At 33.3% G+C, this 18,411-nt stretch overlaps 1 protein-coding gene across 1 annotated transcript in view; it reads left to right on the forward strand.

Moving 5' to 3' along the window:
- The window catches only part of LOC126781206 (nephrin), a 440,964-nt gene that overhangs the window by 276,081 nt on the left and 146,472 nt on the right, over nucleotides 1–18,411 (forward strand). The window contains exons 4-5 of the mRNA XM_050506069.1: nucleotides 7,816–8,024; nucleotides 14,194–14,307. Coding sequence (XP_050362026.1) covers nucleotides 7,816–8,024; nucleotides 14,194–14,307 — 323 coding nt within the window. The remainder of the gene's footprint in view (nucleotides 1–7,815; nucleotides 8,025–14,193; nucleotides 14,308–18,411) is intronic.

The following is an 18,411-nucleotide window of genomic DNA, read 5'->3' on the forward strand; positions in this document are numbered from 1 at the left end:
TTGTTGGATATTTTGTCTGTTTATCAGTTTGTCTTTGAGTTTTTGCACGCTAATCTTAGAAACGGCTTAATGGATTTGGGTGTGATTTTCACTAATATATTATGGTTAAAATCACTTAAAATTTAGTGTTCGTTTTATTTCAATCGGTTTATAAATAATAAAGTTACGTCAATTTAAAGAATCACGTCGAACATTTGATAAAATTGCTATAAAATAACTGTGTTTCCAATATAAGTTGAACTTAGATCTAAATGATCAATCATATTAAATAGGCTTCAGCTTATGGTGGTGATGCTCGCCCATACGTAGACGTCATAATATCTTTTCTTAAATTTGTTCTAAGATAATGCATTATTTGCTTTTTTTTGTTTTTATAAAGTATTAATTCTTATGAAAGATATCGAGATAAGACCACAGACAGCTTTTAGTACTTTTTATAGTTTTGACAAATTGTTACAACGGGTAGTTGAGTAGGTTGTTTGAAAGTACTCATACATACATACGTATTTATTTTCGGTTTGTAAATAACTTTGTAATTTATATAACGGTTAGTTTGACAAGTAAAGTAAAGCCTTAAATATATACAGATAGTAATAAAAAATAGTTTAAAATAGTACAAATCGTGCCCGCGTGGAATGGTGGCAAGAATGCTAGCAGCATTTCCCCTTTGAATCGCAATTTCAATTCTTTGGGCGAAAAATAAACCAGTTAGTCGGTTAATTGATAATAAGTATATTAAAAAAACAGATTTACGTTTTAGTTTTAAAAGGACACAATTTCCTGTGAAGGTATCGTTTGCAGTCACAATAAATAAAGCACAGGCAAAAACATTCAAGTATATCGGAGTAGATTTAGGGAATTATGTCTTTATCGTGTATTCGTATTAGTAATTCCAATTATACGTTGGGCTATTTAGATCCGGGTGCGGCGAAAACCAATAAATAATAATAAAAATAACTAAAAATATTGTATACGCTGAAACATTATAAGTCTGGTCTATTAGTGATTTTTTTTAAGTCACACGCGGGTGAAGCAGCGGTCACAGCTAGTATTAAAATAAAAACTAAATAGTGCTCGTCTGCTTCAATTAAGATTCACGTGTTCTAGTATCGGTTTAACTATTTTTTATTTGTTCATATTATTGATAGAAATATTCGTGTATTATAATACAATGTGCTATGTACGTTAGCTTATATTATAAGTTATCCCCGTATATAACCCGTATATAATGTTATAATTCTAAAAATAACCACAATTTCATCAAATCTAAAAGTAATAAAGAGACACAATTCCGTTTCTATACATGTCTTATATTTATTTCATCATTCCGAGGCGCAAAATCTCTTCTCGGAAAAGTAACATAATATCGTAACAAAGAAATTTTATCAAATCGATAACAGTATCGAATGTTTATTCGAATCTGAGAGAGTGACAGTCACGTCTGTCATGGGCAATAACAATCGAATATTATAGTATTTGCCGAATATTACAATATTCTCGTGAATATTATAATATTTGACGTGAGGCTTTGATCGCTGTGTGCTTTGATTCATTATTCGCTGAAGAGAAAATAACGGCCTGCGAGCGACAGCTGGATACCGATAATTGACAATGCTGCATGTGAGCCTAACGAAATTGAATAAACTCTCGCTTCATTTCTTATTGATTTTTAGGATTTTATATCTGGGAGGTGAGGTAGTTGAAGCCAACTGTCAATCTTTAATACCAACGTTCGAATCGAAGACGTTATTGTTTTATTTGAATTGTTATATTCTAATTCGTAATATGATTTAGATTTTTAATATATCATTTTATTTATGGTAATTAATTCAAGAACAAAATATTTTCGGCATTACCTATAAATTTTGTCTAGGGGGTTAGTTAGTCATACGATGCTGTGTCTTCTATCGAATGTCAAATTAATGCTTACATCTACTAAATAAATTTCATAACCAACGCCGTTTATTTATATAAAAACTAAAAGATCCAAAATAATAATGTCATTTAAGATACATATTACAAACAAATAAACAAGACGTTTTCATCAAACATCAAAAGCCACGAGGGAGCAAGGAGGTGCTATGCTTAAATTTGCTATCCTGAAACACCTCCCCTAACGACGAGGCTCATATTTGATAAACAAACATAAAATAAGACGTCGTCGTGACGAACGCTGAACGAACGAGGAACGCTGAATAATGGAAACGGGTTATGAGATTAATACGGATGACTCTACGTGTTGTTATAGTTATTTTTATACTTGATAAAATTACATGAACAACCTTTTAGTAATTCTATTAATGGAAAGGAATAATTACAGAGTTTATTGTCGGTTCTTGACAGTAGAATCTATAATTCGAAGCAGTTGTCTCTTAACACTTTATAAAATCCTATAGATTGACGATTATAAAGTCCTTGAAAAGTTTGCTTGAATAGAGTATATTTTGGTTTTATCGTACAAGGACATAGGAAGATCAAAAATTCAAAATTTAGTTTCTATTTAAATGTATCTTTTTATTTTAGTTATCCAGTAAAAAATAAAAGTGCATCATTTCTATCAACTACTCGCCCTAGGAGTATTTGTCAATGTCCTCGTTACCAATGAAAAAACTTTGATACAAATATAATAAGTTCGGTACAAAATATCAGATAATCGTCAGTAATATTTATTACATATACAATTAACTCGTTTAATAACTAATATTTAGCACTAAATTCTAACCGAATCATATAATCATCATTGAAAGTTATATTGTACTTATAATACAGTAACAGCCTGTTAATGTCACACTGATGGGCTAAGGCCTCCTCTCCCTTTTTTGAGAAGAAGGTTTGGAGCTTATTCCACCACGCTGCTCCAATGATGTAACAGAATTTCAATGAAATTAGACACATGCAGACACATGAAAATTCAGTGTTGCTTGCCCGGGTTTGAACCCACGATCATCGGATAAGATTCACACGTTCTAACCACTAGGCCATCTCGGCTTTTTGTACTTATAATAATTATACTTAATTACGTGGTTGTGTCAGCGGACTAAACTCGTAATCTGAAAAAAAATACAAGCAAGATAATACTGAGCGTGCGTACAATGCCTTTGTCCTTTTAACAAGTTTAAATGTATCTTATAAATACTTGATCCAGAGATAAACTATAATAGCGTTTATTTGGTGGTAGGGCTTTGTGCGAGACCGTTTGGTACCCATCATCAGATATTCAACCGCTAATCAGCAATACCTAGTATTGGTCCATTTCGGTTTGAAGGATGAGTGAGCCAGTGTAACTACAGGTACAAGGGACATAACATCTTCGTTCCCAAGGTTGGTGGCGCATTGGCAACGTAAGGAAAGGTTAATATATCTTATATCGCCAATGTCTATGGGCGGTGGCGACCACTTAAAATCATTGGCCCATTTGCCCGTCCGCTTACCTATAACATTAAATAGACATACAAATATATATATATATATACCTTTATTGCAAATCATATTTATTATACGGTAACCATTTTATCTCATTGTAAATCATGATTTAATATATATGATGAAACATAAAATTCCGTTATGTGAACGTGTCGCTATACTAAATAAACCAGGCAGCAGAAACACAATATTGTTACCTCTGCTTTCAATAATTGGAAATAAATAAAGGCTTTTGTCAAAAATATTAATACCTGAAACATCAGTCACCCTAAGCCGTCAGATGCGATGACGGATAAAAGTGAGCAACAAACAAGGTCTGCCGATTTATAGCTGGCGGTGTTTTATTTTTATTCTCTCACAACGTGAAATTTACAAATTGTTTTGAGTAATTGCAAACGATTCTAGTATAAGGTTTTCCAGAAACTGTATTGGACAAGTCTAACAAAATTCACTCCATTAGAATTTATATTAATCTTAATCGAAGTTTAGATTTGATATCATACATAGATAAATATCATAAGTAACGTGTAAAAGTGTATAACGTTTTTATTGTTTCTTTAAATATTATAAACAAAATATAATTTAAGATTCATTTTAAATAAGTAAAATTGAACAATAAGAAGAAAGTTTTACCAATCAGAGGGAAAATGAAGAAAGGCTAAAGAGGTCATGGGTTTAAAAAGGCAGCGTTGTCACGTCGACACGTTAAGGGCGCTGCTGTTCGGTCGGCGCCAGGCTAAGGGGATGTAGCAAATTGACAAAGGGCAGGGCTCATCGTTTTGCGACTGAAGGCGAGTGAGGTGCCTCCCGGAATACGGGATGAGGGACTTGAAAAAATATATTGGAGCTGAATTTTACAAAAATATGATTCTTGTGTATATAATCAATTCCTAAATATGTTGGGATTTATTCGGCTATTACATATGTATGTATTGTTAATATTAATGAAAAAAAAATGACTGCAATTTGATTTGTCCTTATAATTAACTTTTTTTTACTGTCTTAGATATTCAACTGATTAAAAATGGAAGATAGACATAAGACTATAATAATAACAATTATTATAATGTCCTTTTCGCCAAATGTTGACCGGAAAGTTAAACTCATAAAAAAAAAATTGTGGGTATGCGTAAAACTGGCATATTTTTCTGGTGTACGTATTTGCTAGCAAACCTGTTCAAACGCGCTCAGTGTACCCTCTGCAGCTGACAAGTCAGCCAGCATGGTCAAAATCGTACAATTGTTGACTTTTAATCGTACTAGAACTAAGCGTCCTTATTATTATTGTTTTCACTCAAAAAAATTGCTTAATAATAGCATGTTTTCGTGGCACTAATAAGCACGTGCGTCGGCATAGCTTGTTCAAAACACAAATAAACATTTTTGACATTGAATTGGTGCTATAGAATTGGTCGAGTTCTTAAATAATGTTCTATGATAATTACTATGGATTCACAAAAATATGGTGTCGTAAATGTAGGCAAAGTTGTTGTCAGAACTTTGAAAGTAAAATTACAATGGATATAAATGATAAACAGTGCTGTATTGTACATAATATATTAATCAAGAACTGCGTGCAGTGCATTATATATCATAAATTAATAATTATTAGCATGGATCATCGCATGGAATATGTAATTTGTTTTTGTTGGTTTGATCATCTTTACCACTTCTTCGATTCGAATAGGGTACTTGTATATGTATCAATGGATTGCTACCAATATTAGATATTAATAAAAAAGAAAAAAGAATTTTAATTTATTTTGTAATGTAATAAAAAATATTTTTTTAAATACTGTTTCCTCGTTCAATTTCAGCTTTATTTATTATTATTTAAAAGCTGTGATTTTATTTTTATATGAAAAGATATTTTTTTATTTCGATTATTTATTTAATGTATTCTGCAGATCTTTCTTGATAGATACGATATGTCAGTTTTATTGTAGCTGTCCATCACGAAACAAGCATAATAACAAGCACATGAGAGGAAAGTGAAAACTTTGCCAGTATCCGAGTACATTACATGCAAATAAAGGCAAGTTTTGCTAGTATCATACAAAATATTAACGTGGTATCAAAGACCCAACGTTGTCGGAAAAAAACGCAACAGTACCTTTCAAACGTCACATTCAAAAGTGGTTAAAATAATCTACATGAAAATAAAACCGATGAGTGGGACCATAAGACCCTCGGTATATTTCATCGTTGTAATCCGTTTTATGATTATACACTCGTTTCTTTTTGTGCCTCTTGCCTTTTGAATTTTCTACGCTATTGTAGAATTATGGGTCGTGTGAGGTTCCACATGATTTATGGTAGGGACCAGCCGTTTGTAGCTCTTGTTTGTTTTAACAGGGAGGCGTAACGCGCTACGTTTTACCTGATAAAACATATGAGCGATTGCGATAGGAAAAAATGTAGTGCTCAAAATGTTACCTACCTCACATATATTGTTGCATCGTATTTCATCCGTATGAAACTTTATTGGGTCTGACAGTGGAGGCAAGTACGCTATACTATGTGGTACACAAGTCTAGTGTACACACATACTGTAAACAGTTAAACTCTCCTGTAACTCCTCTACTTCAATGGAAGCATGCAGCATAGGGGATTATGATCCTGAAATCAGATCAGGAAGTCTTAAGCTAGCACCGGCTTATATATGCATATATTTTTAATAGCTGACACAGTATTCCATAATAACTATACATACTGAAATATTCAGATACCAGAAACACAAAAATCCAAAACATATTTAATTAACATTTAAATATATTGATTATATTCTAAGGTTAAAAAAAATGCGAATGTAGCGTTCTAATAACAGTTTAAGATAAAAATATTTCCGTAATGATGAAAAAATTATTGAGATGAAAAACCGTTTTTATAGCACTAATTTTCCGTTAAAAGCTTACAGAACGATTTGGAGCGAGTTTATTAAAATTAACGCAAAGTACTATATTTTTGTAGAACATTTTTTTATAAATAATAAAAATTGAGAGGTCGTGATGAAAAATGGATATTTCTATTGGTTTAAGAGGATTACCGTTGCTGTGGCGTTATCCTTTTCTTATGGATTAAGAACTTTAAAATTCTTATTTTTCATTAAAATACTTAAAATCTCTCTTTCCTTTCATTAGGAAACCCACCAGCTTAGATACCTGGATGAAATTTGCTGAGATTTTAATGAACCATTTATTTACTACTTTTATCAACTCCAGTTTTAAGATAATGAATTAGGAAAGTAATATTTTAATTAATAATGCTGAAGGTAACATACCCCTTAACCTATTTCATAGAATAAGAAACAGAAAGTTAGATAATGAGCAGAAGAAAAATATTTAGAGATAAAGCAACAAAAGTCCGTCTCGCGTGAATGTTCTTTAGAATACTATTATTATGATAAAATTATTATGAATCGAATTATAATTTAATTTCTTACTAACGACCTATTTTTGTTTATATTATAAATATTCACATAAGTACTCTCTATACATTTACAACATTTATCATACGAACACATTTTACGGTTAAGATATATGAGTGTTCATCCAACCATTCATGCTATGACATGTGGTCTGCCGTCGGAAGTTATCGATATTCGCCCGACATACGAACGTACTCGTAAAATACCTGTCGTTCGCAAATATCCTCTTTCGGAGAAGTCTATAGTTTTTGACAACATTAGGGCTATTCTGTAAGCAAAATTAAAATTCCGTCGTGTGTTCGATTGGCATAATTGATATACAAAAGCTTGACAATACGTGCAATTAACGATCTATTAATAATATATATGTGTGAATACGAGAACAATAAAAATCGTTCTTTATTTGTAATCGTTTAACGAGGCGTAAAGAGGCATCTTGCGGGCCGGCAAGGCGAAGGCGGCTAGTGCAGAACGTATTTGCCGTCTGTACTGGCCGTCGTCGCGTTTGGACTCTACTACCACTTACCTTCAGGTGGAGTAGAGTCATTTGCCATCCCGGCAAATATAAAAAAAAAAAAAGTTTAGTGTTAACTGTAAAAAGCGTTAAACGATACTTTATATGTTGAAAGTGACTGTGTGTCCACGAAATTAGATATTTTTGACTACACGTCATACTTTTAACATTAATTTGGATTAACAATTTCAAACAGTAATCGTATAAGTCATTATAGTTTTACAATGGAATCGGAGTGAATTGTTGCTTAGCGATTTAATTTTTTATTTCATTTAATTAATAAACCAGTGTCTTTTATTTATTTGGAAAAATTAATACTGAATTTCTTGCTGGTTTAGTGTAGCATTTATATTTTGAAATATCAATTAAATCTCGCATAACTATATACTATAAATACACCGATATTTAGAAGTTTGATGACGTAAAATTAACCTAATATTACTTGTTACAGTTTTGACGTGCGTGGCAAGCACCTATCTGAGGCAAGACACTGGTCTGCACCAGAAGTGTTCGGCCCGCGAGCTCATTTCTCCACCTCACCACCTCCAGCGTCATTGCTTGTACGAGACGTCAAGAGAAGAGATGAAGGCGTCTACCGCTGCCGTGTTGACTTTCGGAACACACAGACCACTAGTTTTAGATACAATCTAACGGTTGTAGGTAAGTACTTGTCTTGCTGTTAGTTTCTATGCTAATCATTATTACTTGAATTTAAAGCAGAACTGTTTCAAAAGCAGTACTAAGAACCGGGATATCCCAGTAGTTGGAACAGATCTTGGCCGAAGATTGTAAGTTCAACCCTGGGTGTATATAATACCACTATGTGAGAAAACCTGCATGTATCGGATATAAAAATTCCACAAGCGTATTATAGCGTATTAGTAAACCAAACCACATTAGAGCAGTGTAGTGGAATAAGCCCCATACTTCTTCTCAGAAAAAAGAGGTAGGTCTTATCCCAGCAGCTGCGTATTTAAAAACTTTTACTTTTATTTTAATAATAACGTTTATTCTGATCATCTTTTTAACATAAAATATGAATGGACAAAATAAGAACACCGTTCGTTACCTAATGTTAAGAGAACTGATCCTTAAAAAGAGGAAACAAAGTAAATCTCCTAAGTTACAAATCTTATGTCTGAAATTGTAACCGATAACAATATTGCTTTTATCTCAGATTCCGCTAGTTCACAATAACACGTTTGTCGCAGTATTGTTAACACAACACGTAACAGTATCTCGTTAGTATCTTACGGCTTACATTCAAATCATTGTTGGAGCTTGGAGGGTGATCGATAGCCCGAAGTTTGTCGGAATGTTCAATCAACGTCTCTTTTGCACCCCGTATTCATCAAGCGAGTACGTCAGCTTATTAATTTAATTAACATACTCCGCTAGAATTTCCTTCGTATGATATATAGTGATTAAATTAATATCATGTATGATATTGCTTTAATATGTTTGACAGAAACTATATAATTGTCAATGTAAAACTATTGTTATCTGGTGCTTGACAGTTTTAAATGTATTCCTAATGAAGTTAAAAACTTGGCTCATAAATAGGTATTATATAAATGGAAGAAAAAGACTCATCGTTATAAAGCCAGGTTAACAAATAAGGTTTTGTGTTACAGGAGATGTCCTAGTATATGTTACTGGTGGTAGGGCTTTGTGCAAGCTCGTCTGGGTAGGTACCACCCACTCATGAGATATTCTACCGCAAAACAGCAATACTTGATATTGTTGTGTTCCGGTTTGAAGGGTGAGTGAGCCAGTGTAATTACAGGCACAAGGGACATAAAATCTTAGTTCCCAAGGTTGATGGCTTGTGAATGTGATGGTTGAAGGTTTTGTGTTACAGGAGATGTCCTAGTATATGTTACTGGTGGTAGGGCTTTGTGCAAGCTCGTCTGGGTAGGTACCACCCACTCATGAGATATTCTACCGCAAAACAGCAATACTTGATATTGTTGTGTTCCGGTTTGAAGGGTGAGTGAGCCAGTGTAATTACAGGCACAAGGGACATAAAATCTTAGTTCCCAAGGTTGATGGCGCATTGGCTATAAGCGATGGTTGACATTTCTTAGAATGCCAATGTCTAAGGGCGTTTGGTGACCACTTACCATCAGGTGGCCCATATGCTCGTCCACCTTCCTATTCTATAAAAAAAAAAGTATGCTAAAAATATTCGTAATATCGACCATGTGGTTACTAGTCCATAGACTAGACTATTGATGGACTGTAATTAGGACGTTATTAAGCATCTGTGGCTTGGAAATCGACTGAGAAAGTTTCAGGCGCATTGGCCAATCGAGCTCACTCCTCAACCAAGCAATGATGAAAAAACAACCCATCAGCAAAATGTTGGCCTCAGGCCGTTAAGGTGTATAAAACCATTTTTCTTGTATTATTTATATAATAAACTACTCAGACCCCAAATAAATGGGATATCGACAAACAAAAAGTGTATTAAAATATTGAGGCCTAAGCGCTTCAAGAAAACGACGAATTAAAGTAAACGAATCGGTTTTTGCCAAAATAAAACAAACGCATGTACGAAGGTGGTACTAAGAGGCGTGAAGAGGCATCTTGCGGGCCGGCAAGGCGAGGGCGGTTAGTGCAGAACATTCTTCCCGACTGTAGTGGCCGTCGTCGCGATTGGAGAAAAAAAAACTATATTAAATGAAACGATTGAGGCAAAATGACATATAAAGTATAAATAACGTTTTATAATGTGAGTCTGAACATTCTTCACAGACCACTCTATTGAAGCAAGAAGTTTTAATGTTAAGTTTAAAAGAGTATTCCATGACCTTATGAAATGCCATGGAAATGCTAATAGCTATCGCTCCTCGCACCTGAACGTGATAAGTGCGGATAAATGTCAGAGTGGAAATAACGCATTTATTCCATGCGTAAAAATAATAGGGCCTATTGAAATGGAAGCGATTATATTCAAACTCGTGAACTACACTTCACTGGAGGTTCCAACACGCTGTTCATAAAACAGAAGTGACCATGCCTATTTGCACATTAATCCAATCGAGCAGTTTTACAAATATTTTTACCCATTTTGTAACATATTTACATAATATCTTGTTAAAATAATATGTTACCTTGTAAATCAAACTCGATAACATATCTTACAACAACGTCGTGGTATAATGGCATATATAAATCTTCCAAATTTTAAAAACTTAGTAATTAAAAATTCACTATGGTCTCGCTGCTAAGCAAACATTTTTACTTTTTATAGTGACTGTTTTAACATTTCACTATATATTTCTCCAACATCGAATAAGATGAAATTCTTGCCAAAATTACAGTTATTGTTTAAGCAATACACTAAGTAAATGAACTTTAAGAAGCTTCGCATTTAAATATATTTTCATATATTTACAAAACGAATAATGGTTATTGGACCAGAATTCACTTAAGTACAATTGCGATTGCAATTATATATTTGTTTGCATTTAAGGCAATTCGTTTTCATTTTTAATCAACTTAAATTCAAATACTTCTAAGAAATTTATATATTATTTAGATATTATATAAGCAGCACTAAAAGAAACTTGGAAAGAGAGACGTTAACAAGTATTTCAATAATAACAAAGTCTGCGTGTACTGAATTATATTTGGGTCATGACTTTGCAGAGGGATAAATGTTCATATAAAATATGTGGCCGACTATACTCAATCACTCGCGAAGTGCCTGTCAGGGGTCTATTTGTGCGGCCATCTTGCGAAACTCGTGAGGTTTGTTTACAATCATAACGTATTAAGAAAATACGGAAAATAGTTTCATGTCATTGTACAAAACCTTTTTTATAACAAATAATTCCATAACTTTACTATTAAAACTATAAATTAACTTGAAACAATTGATGGCAGTACAATTGTCTTGGTAAAAAAATACAATAATTTCAACTCTCTCCGTGCACGAAACGAGTGACAATGAATAAATACATAATAAATACGGTAAATTTATTCAACATATTCAAATTGGTTTTTAATTTAACCTCCTCACTTTTGTCATTTTTATTGGCGCCATAAATATATTGGATGTCATTACCGTTATTGTATTTTCGGTAATGAGTACCATCCCGATTCAGTTCCCTACGGGCGCGTGTAATTATGCCCTGGACATTCCCGGCATTAATTGGATCGGCCTTTGAAACAAAACCGTATTCGATTGCTTCACGCTCCTTTATTGAAACACGATCACTCAGTTTACTGCCGCCATTCAATTTCGTTTGCTTTAAATTCATCGCTCGTTCCTAGTCCGATACTTTTCTGCAAGATTGCCCACTTAAATGTTAGATTTTACGCTTTGTTTAACCGATCTTGATCGCTTTGCTATGTATCTTTTGTAACCGCACTCAATGTTTTATTGATCTACTGCACGAGTTTGAAACTTAAAATCACTTCGAAGGCTATCAAAGATGCCGATAGATGAGCTGGAGATCTGATTATCACTTTGTTGTCTTTCTATTAAGCGGAACGTTTCCGTGACGGTTCGTCTCAAATTGAATGCAAATCTCGTTAAATCGCATTACGTTATAGCACTTTTGGTTAACGAAGTAAAAACAGATAGCCAACTTAAATTAAAACTGAAACTTTATTAGTCTGGGTAAATTTTCAGCATTTTGTGATCTTACTCTTGTCAATACTTTGGAAAACTTATATTGATCCAATCCTTTATACATGTTACAAATAATGTAACGTCAAAAAAATATAGAGATAGAATCATTCTAGACTAGTATCGTCCTTCACAACTTGGTGATTTTTTTCATACGATGCATCCATCTATTTAGAGTAATTTAGATATTAAATAATATCCAAATTTAAGTACAACAACTGCTACTGTTAAAGTAATTATTATTGAAAGCTAAGACGATTACTGTCCTAATGCTGGTGGGAAAAGATGTTACAGAATTTCATTCGACGCATGAATGTTTCCTTACTATGTTTTCCTTCACCAACGATATGAATTATAAGCACAAAGTAAGACCATAAAAATTCAGTGGTGAATGTATGGTTTTGATCCTGCTATCGTCGATTAAGAATGACGTGTTGTAACCATAAAGTCACTCTTATTATATTAATGCAATTATTTACTTTTCTTTGAACATTTAATGTCCTTTACGAAATTTCAAAATAGACTTCCCTAGTCTTTATAAGCATTGAAGCCACTTTAATAAAAAAGATTTGCGTTTCGAATGTGAAAGCAGACCTAAAGAAATGAACGTATTGTTCGTTTGTGAGCTAACTCGGAATTTATTTACCTTTGAACGAACAGATGAATTCTCACTATTTTTACTCGCAGTCAATGGCTCGACTCGGAATTAGAGAGTAAAGTTAGATTGGACGAGCCCGCTGTGTCGAATGTAAAACCCAATTGGGCTTTTATGCTTTAAACGGGCCCCACCGAAATAACCCTACACGGTGTGGCGGAAAACACAGGCCACGCGATGCAAGTGGTGCAAGTGAATCCGACCCTTATTGCCCACGCGTTTAAGACACCTTTATCCGCAAGCTATGTATTGGTAGCCGGTATGGGAACCAACTAATGGTAATCGAACGGTGCTGTTAGCAATCACCTGCGTTGTATCAGGCTGATTAATTGTATTCACGGATCTTCCCATATTATTGTTTATCGTATCCGTTTTAATGTAACACAATCAGATCTGAATTAGAGTGATTAGAGTGGAAGTTTATTGGGTCGGCACTGTTTTGAAATGTTTTAAAGAATAGTAAATTATGAACACGTTCTTGTATTTGTGCTAGTACAATGTACTAAATACCGGGAATGGTTAATTGGGATGTATTCTTACAAGCCACATGTTATGCTCTGGGGCTTCAAGCATTACTAGTAAGCAGATTAAGCACAAACTTATCTATACATATATTATTTTAATTACTACAAGCATATAATATGTACATTCAGGGATAACATAATAAGAAAGATTGACATTTTAGAGAATACATTTCTTTGAAAACCCGGGATATAAAATGATTGTATTTATTTTGTGATAGCAATATTTAAGCTGACTACTTAAGCTGTGAAGAACTAACAAGTACAATGATTTAGCAGTTCAATAATGTTGTCTGCGGCCTCTGGAACGAAGCGAATCTCAAGAAAAACTAGTGAAACTAATATAGAAACTCTGCGAGTTTGAACCACACTCACATTTCTCGCTGTAGTTTCCAAGTAGTTGTCGGAAAGAAAAGAACTAAACAAAAATAAATATTTATGTTTGAGTGAAATTCACACCTTGTCATTTTTGTCTTTTATTTTTAACAGAAACAACTTTAACTTCGAAAACAAGAAGGTTATCAATTCGGCCTTTTCTTTTGCAGATTGATATATGTTTTTTTTTATTTTTTTTGTAATCGGTGGTACATGGAACGTGGTCCCATTATAGTGAATTTCTCATATTTTTATTTTTATGACGGTGAATTGTTTTTTTTTTCACCTCGAAAGGTTCCGGGCCCAAAAAAAAACTAGTTTTTATTTGTAAGTTTATCTTCCGATTTGAGAAATTATTTTTCATCATTTTGGGTTGAACTTAGTTTTATTTTGTGTTTAAATGTACATCTATTTTACACAAATGTATACACATATGCTTTATATTTTTATAAAATTGCATATTAACTGTTAAACTTTGAAATTTTGTTTTAAAATAGTCTTATAAACATTCTATTCAGAAAACTAATCACTGTAGCTTTTAAAACATTTAATTTCGTGATAAATTAAATTCAAAAGGTGGATATAAATATTTTTCTACTTTTAGTGAACTGTTCAGTAACATTGCCGTGTTTGTTGCAGTACCACCAGAGAGACCTGTGGTGGTGGACCGATGGGGCCGCGTCATAAATACCACAACGCTAGGCCCCCATGAAGAGGGCGATGACGTGCTTCTCACCTGCCGTGTACTTGGAGGTAATTATTAAAGGTCCATTGTCCAAAGTCACCTGAGAATCAACAGACGTGTGAATGATACCATAATTATTCTTAGCGTCTTTTTTTCCAATTACTTAAATTTAACGGACACTTCATGGTATTTAAAAAATTAAATAGACGTTTTATTTATTTAATGCTATTTTAACCAATCCCCAAAATATATCCGAAATCATTCTTTAAGTGCTGAATTCCTAATGTAAGAGTTAAAGCGCTTCAAGCGCTGAGTGCATTTTGTTAATGAAATATTTCCTTTGTTACGATCACTTGTCACTGTGAGATTTGATTTTTTTTTTCGTGTTCGTTGTCTCCGATTTATCCGAGTGTTTTTTCCGATTTTCTTTGTTCTGAAACCTAATTGTAACAACATGATTTCTGCAAATCTAGATTTATCTGGCTTTGATTTATGGACATTGCGAATGCTTATCGATAACCTTTGCAAGATCTGGCTTTTGCATAAATTGTGTTTCGATAATTGTGCAGGACCAACGGTTCTTCGCTGCATACAGCAATGACCTGCTGCTATGAACTTGAGTGCTAAATAAAATAAACTTAAAAATCGGCGTTAACATTAAGAATACAACCTCATGATAGAATATATTTTCGTAATAAATACATTCTTAGATTATATAAATCTGTGAACGAAGGTAATACGCATCGCAACGAAGGTACTCGATTACAACCAAACAGACAAACATTAGTTCACATATATAAATGGATTGGATAATAATGTTATTATATACCATACTAATCAACAAAATAATATAAATAATGAAGCAATAGATCAAAATGTTGCGTAGAAATTACTATAAATAGTTCGTTTTGATAATCATAGTGCAAATTAAACCACATCATGCAAAGCTCGGAAATGAGGGAACATGTTTAGCGTTGTATAATCAAGAGTGATGTATTAACATTTCTGTTTCGTTGGAGCGAGATGAATTATTCATGGGATTGGCTTCAACGGGCTCGTGGTAGTTGGGCCATGATCGTGTTGAACGTTACGCTCCATATCAAAAATGTCCACCCGTCTATATTTTGATAATTCGTTTATTGTATACTTAATTTTCATTTTTACTAAATAACGCGTCGATTAAGTAGCTTATATCAGCTATTCCGAATTGGCACTGAATAATTATTGGTTCAGCTCTTGACGTTCTTTTTACGTATGAATTTAGTGTGATCACATTTCCCGGAATAGAAGTATTATTACACAAGTTTATCACCAATAGTCCAGTGATTTCAGCATAATTTATCAGCAAGACAAACGAGATTTTTTAAATTACTCAAATTACGTTATTTTCGCTGATAATTTGATAGGTTTAAATGAAAAATAAAAATAGGTATTTTCGTTTTATATTAAGGTAAGCAGTAACCCAATGTTTCACTCTTAAGGAAATGTTATTGTTCGATCACGTCATCATTGTATAGTTACTTACTTGAGTCAATAGCCGATGAAACCGTGATATAAAACAGACTATTCTCTATGCTTATAATATTAGTATGAATAATATAAATAATTTATACAATAACCTACGGGCTACATTATTCGTGAACAAAATAAGTTGTCCTTTTGACAATTAACGCTTTGTCAACATATGTGTGCTCGTTGTTTTGTTTGTTTTACGTTGATTAAGATCAAACAGATGAGTTGTTGCGACACCATACTTAGTAATGAGGCTGTCGAGAGATAATGTAGGGAATTATATGTAAGAGGAATAACTGTATAATTATGTTTGTAAAAATATATTTTTTGTTTTGTAAGAGTATACTAAAAATTGCAGCGAAAAAATGTCCCACGGGTTAAGATTTCTCCTCCAATGTCTGCCCCAATTCTTTTATTGACGATCACTAGATGAATTAAAAAAACACATTTTATTTAAATGTGTTTATAACTATTATTATATTGTATATATAATATAACTATATTATTACTGGTGGTAGGGCTTTGTGCAAGCTCGTCTGGGTAGGTACCACCCACTCATCAGATATTCTACCGCAAAACAGCAATACTTGATATTGTTGTGTTCCGGTTTGAAGGGTGAGTGAGCCAGTGTAATTACAGGCACAAGGGACATAAAATCTTAGTTCCCAAGGTTGGTGGCGCATTGGCTATAAGCGATGGTTGACATTTCTTACAATGCCAATGTCTAAGGGCGTTTGGTGACCACTTACCATCAGGTGGCCCATATGCTCGTCCACCTTCCTATTCTATAAAAAAAAAAAAACTTAATATAACACGTACGTAGGTATCACTCAGCAATATTTAGTATTGTTGTGTTCCGGTTTAAAGGTTGGTTGAGCCAGTGTAACTACAGGCACAAGGGATTCAGATTTCAGTCTTATATATATATACACATTTTAACAACGAATTCCAATTAAGCGAGCAAAGCAAGCGACTAAAAAGTAGTTGGTATACATATATAAAATGTATCTTAAAAAAAGAGATCTCGGAATAAGCCTTAATTTTCTCGAACAAATTATCTTGGCAGATTGTAACACATATAAAAAATACAAAATAAAATGTCTTGAAATAAAGTTGATATTCGAACAAGATTTTTTTTTAAGGCAGCCCTTAGGGTACTCACCTAAAGACACTGGAACGCTTTTAACAGACAAAACATCGCCGCAGTACCTATTTACCATTGTAGATAAAGTTCACTTTAAATACAATCTCTTTACTAGAAATATAAGATAATAATATTACCTATAATATATACAATAACCTTTTTGCTAATTTGCTCCTTATTAAATTATATATATAAACTAACACTAGATACTGTTTGAACGAATGCTGTGAAAAATACATACTAATGTATATTTTCATGGAAAAGTCTTTATACGACCAGTCACAACCGGATAATATAACCACAAAAAAAATATTTTTGTGTTTTAGAATGATCTACAAATTACCTAAGCGTTACGGTTACATTAGGCGGCATTGAGGTATGATTTAAGAACAAACTCGAAACTCCACTAACCACAGAACACACTCGTGAATTCTTTGAGAGAGACATGCGACATTGAGTCATATAGTTGTACAATTAAAAAAAACACGTTTCAAAATGTCATATCGATGTAATTCATATTACAACACTTGACAAGTAAGATACGAAGTGAGTTGTACAATATATATCTGCAGATCTTCTCGTCTGACTTAGCAAACTAAGAAGGCGTAATATAAAATGACTTTATAATATAACATTTGATTGCCACAAAAATTAGAGATATTTTAAAAAATCAAGTCGCTTAATTTAGTGAAATCAAATCAGAACCGATTTTATCTGATCACAGGGAAGTGCTCGATGAAATTTAAAAAGGCGCCGGTCGAGACATTTGCATAATCGAGAAATTGATTGAAGCGTATTTTCTAAAACACTAAAAAAGATTCAATGATTGCAAGGGCAGATGCCTTTCTAATGATGGGGGCTTAGTTGGAGCCCCTCTTTAGGACAGTTGTTAGGGGGTCGCCTGTTGCTCGTGTCCTCATCTACATTTCCGTCACTCGGGTCGAATATTCATGTTCGTGTAATTTTGTAGATTATGCGGCTATCCCTTCGAGAAAATCAAACTAAATTCGTAGTGTTCATAATTATTAGGTTAAGTCGCATGTTTAATATATAACAAGCTGTGTCCGCGACATTGTTTACGTTTCACTAACATTATGGATTATATGAAGTTGAACCAAATACTTAATGATTTAAATTGTCAATATGATCGCCATCATTTTATCCAACGGCAGACCTTGACTTTTACAAATGAATAATCATTTTGAATATGACTTGCCTCACGTGACATGGTTTAATGAGTTATTTTTTTGATGATGAAGACGTCCTCCTGACTGATTTCAGCGGAGGCTAATCCCAAGAGAGATTATCCAACTGCTCAGGACATATTATTATATTATATTGCACGAATGTGCGCGCAAACACGTGCACCTATGTATGTTTGCTCACATATAGTATAACAAATACAAACTATACTTTGTTATTTCTAGTCCATTATTATTTATTATTATAAACATATTACATAAACTGAAAACAATTTATTTATCACTCCAACAAACATTTGATTGAATAAAATATC

This window comes from Nymphalis io, chromosome 3 (genome assembly GCF_905147045.1).
Source record: "Nymphalis io chromosome 3, ilAglIoxx1.1, whole genome shotgun sequence".
In the NCBI taxonomy this organism is placed as follows: Eukaryota; Metazoa; Arthropoda; class Insecta; order Lepidoptera; family Nymphalidae; genus Nymphalis; species Nymphalis io.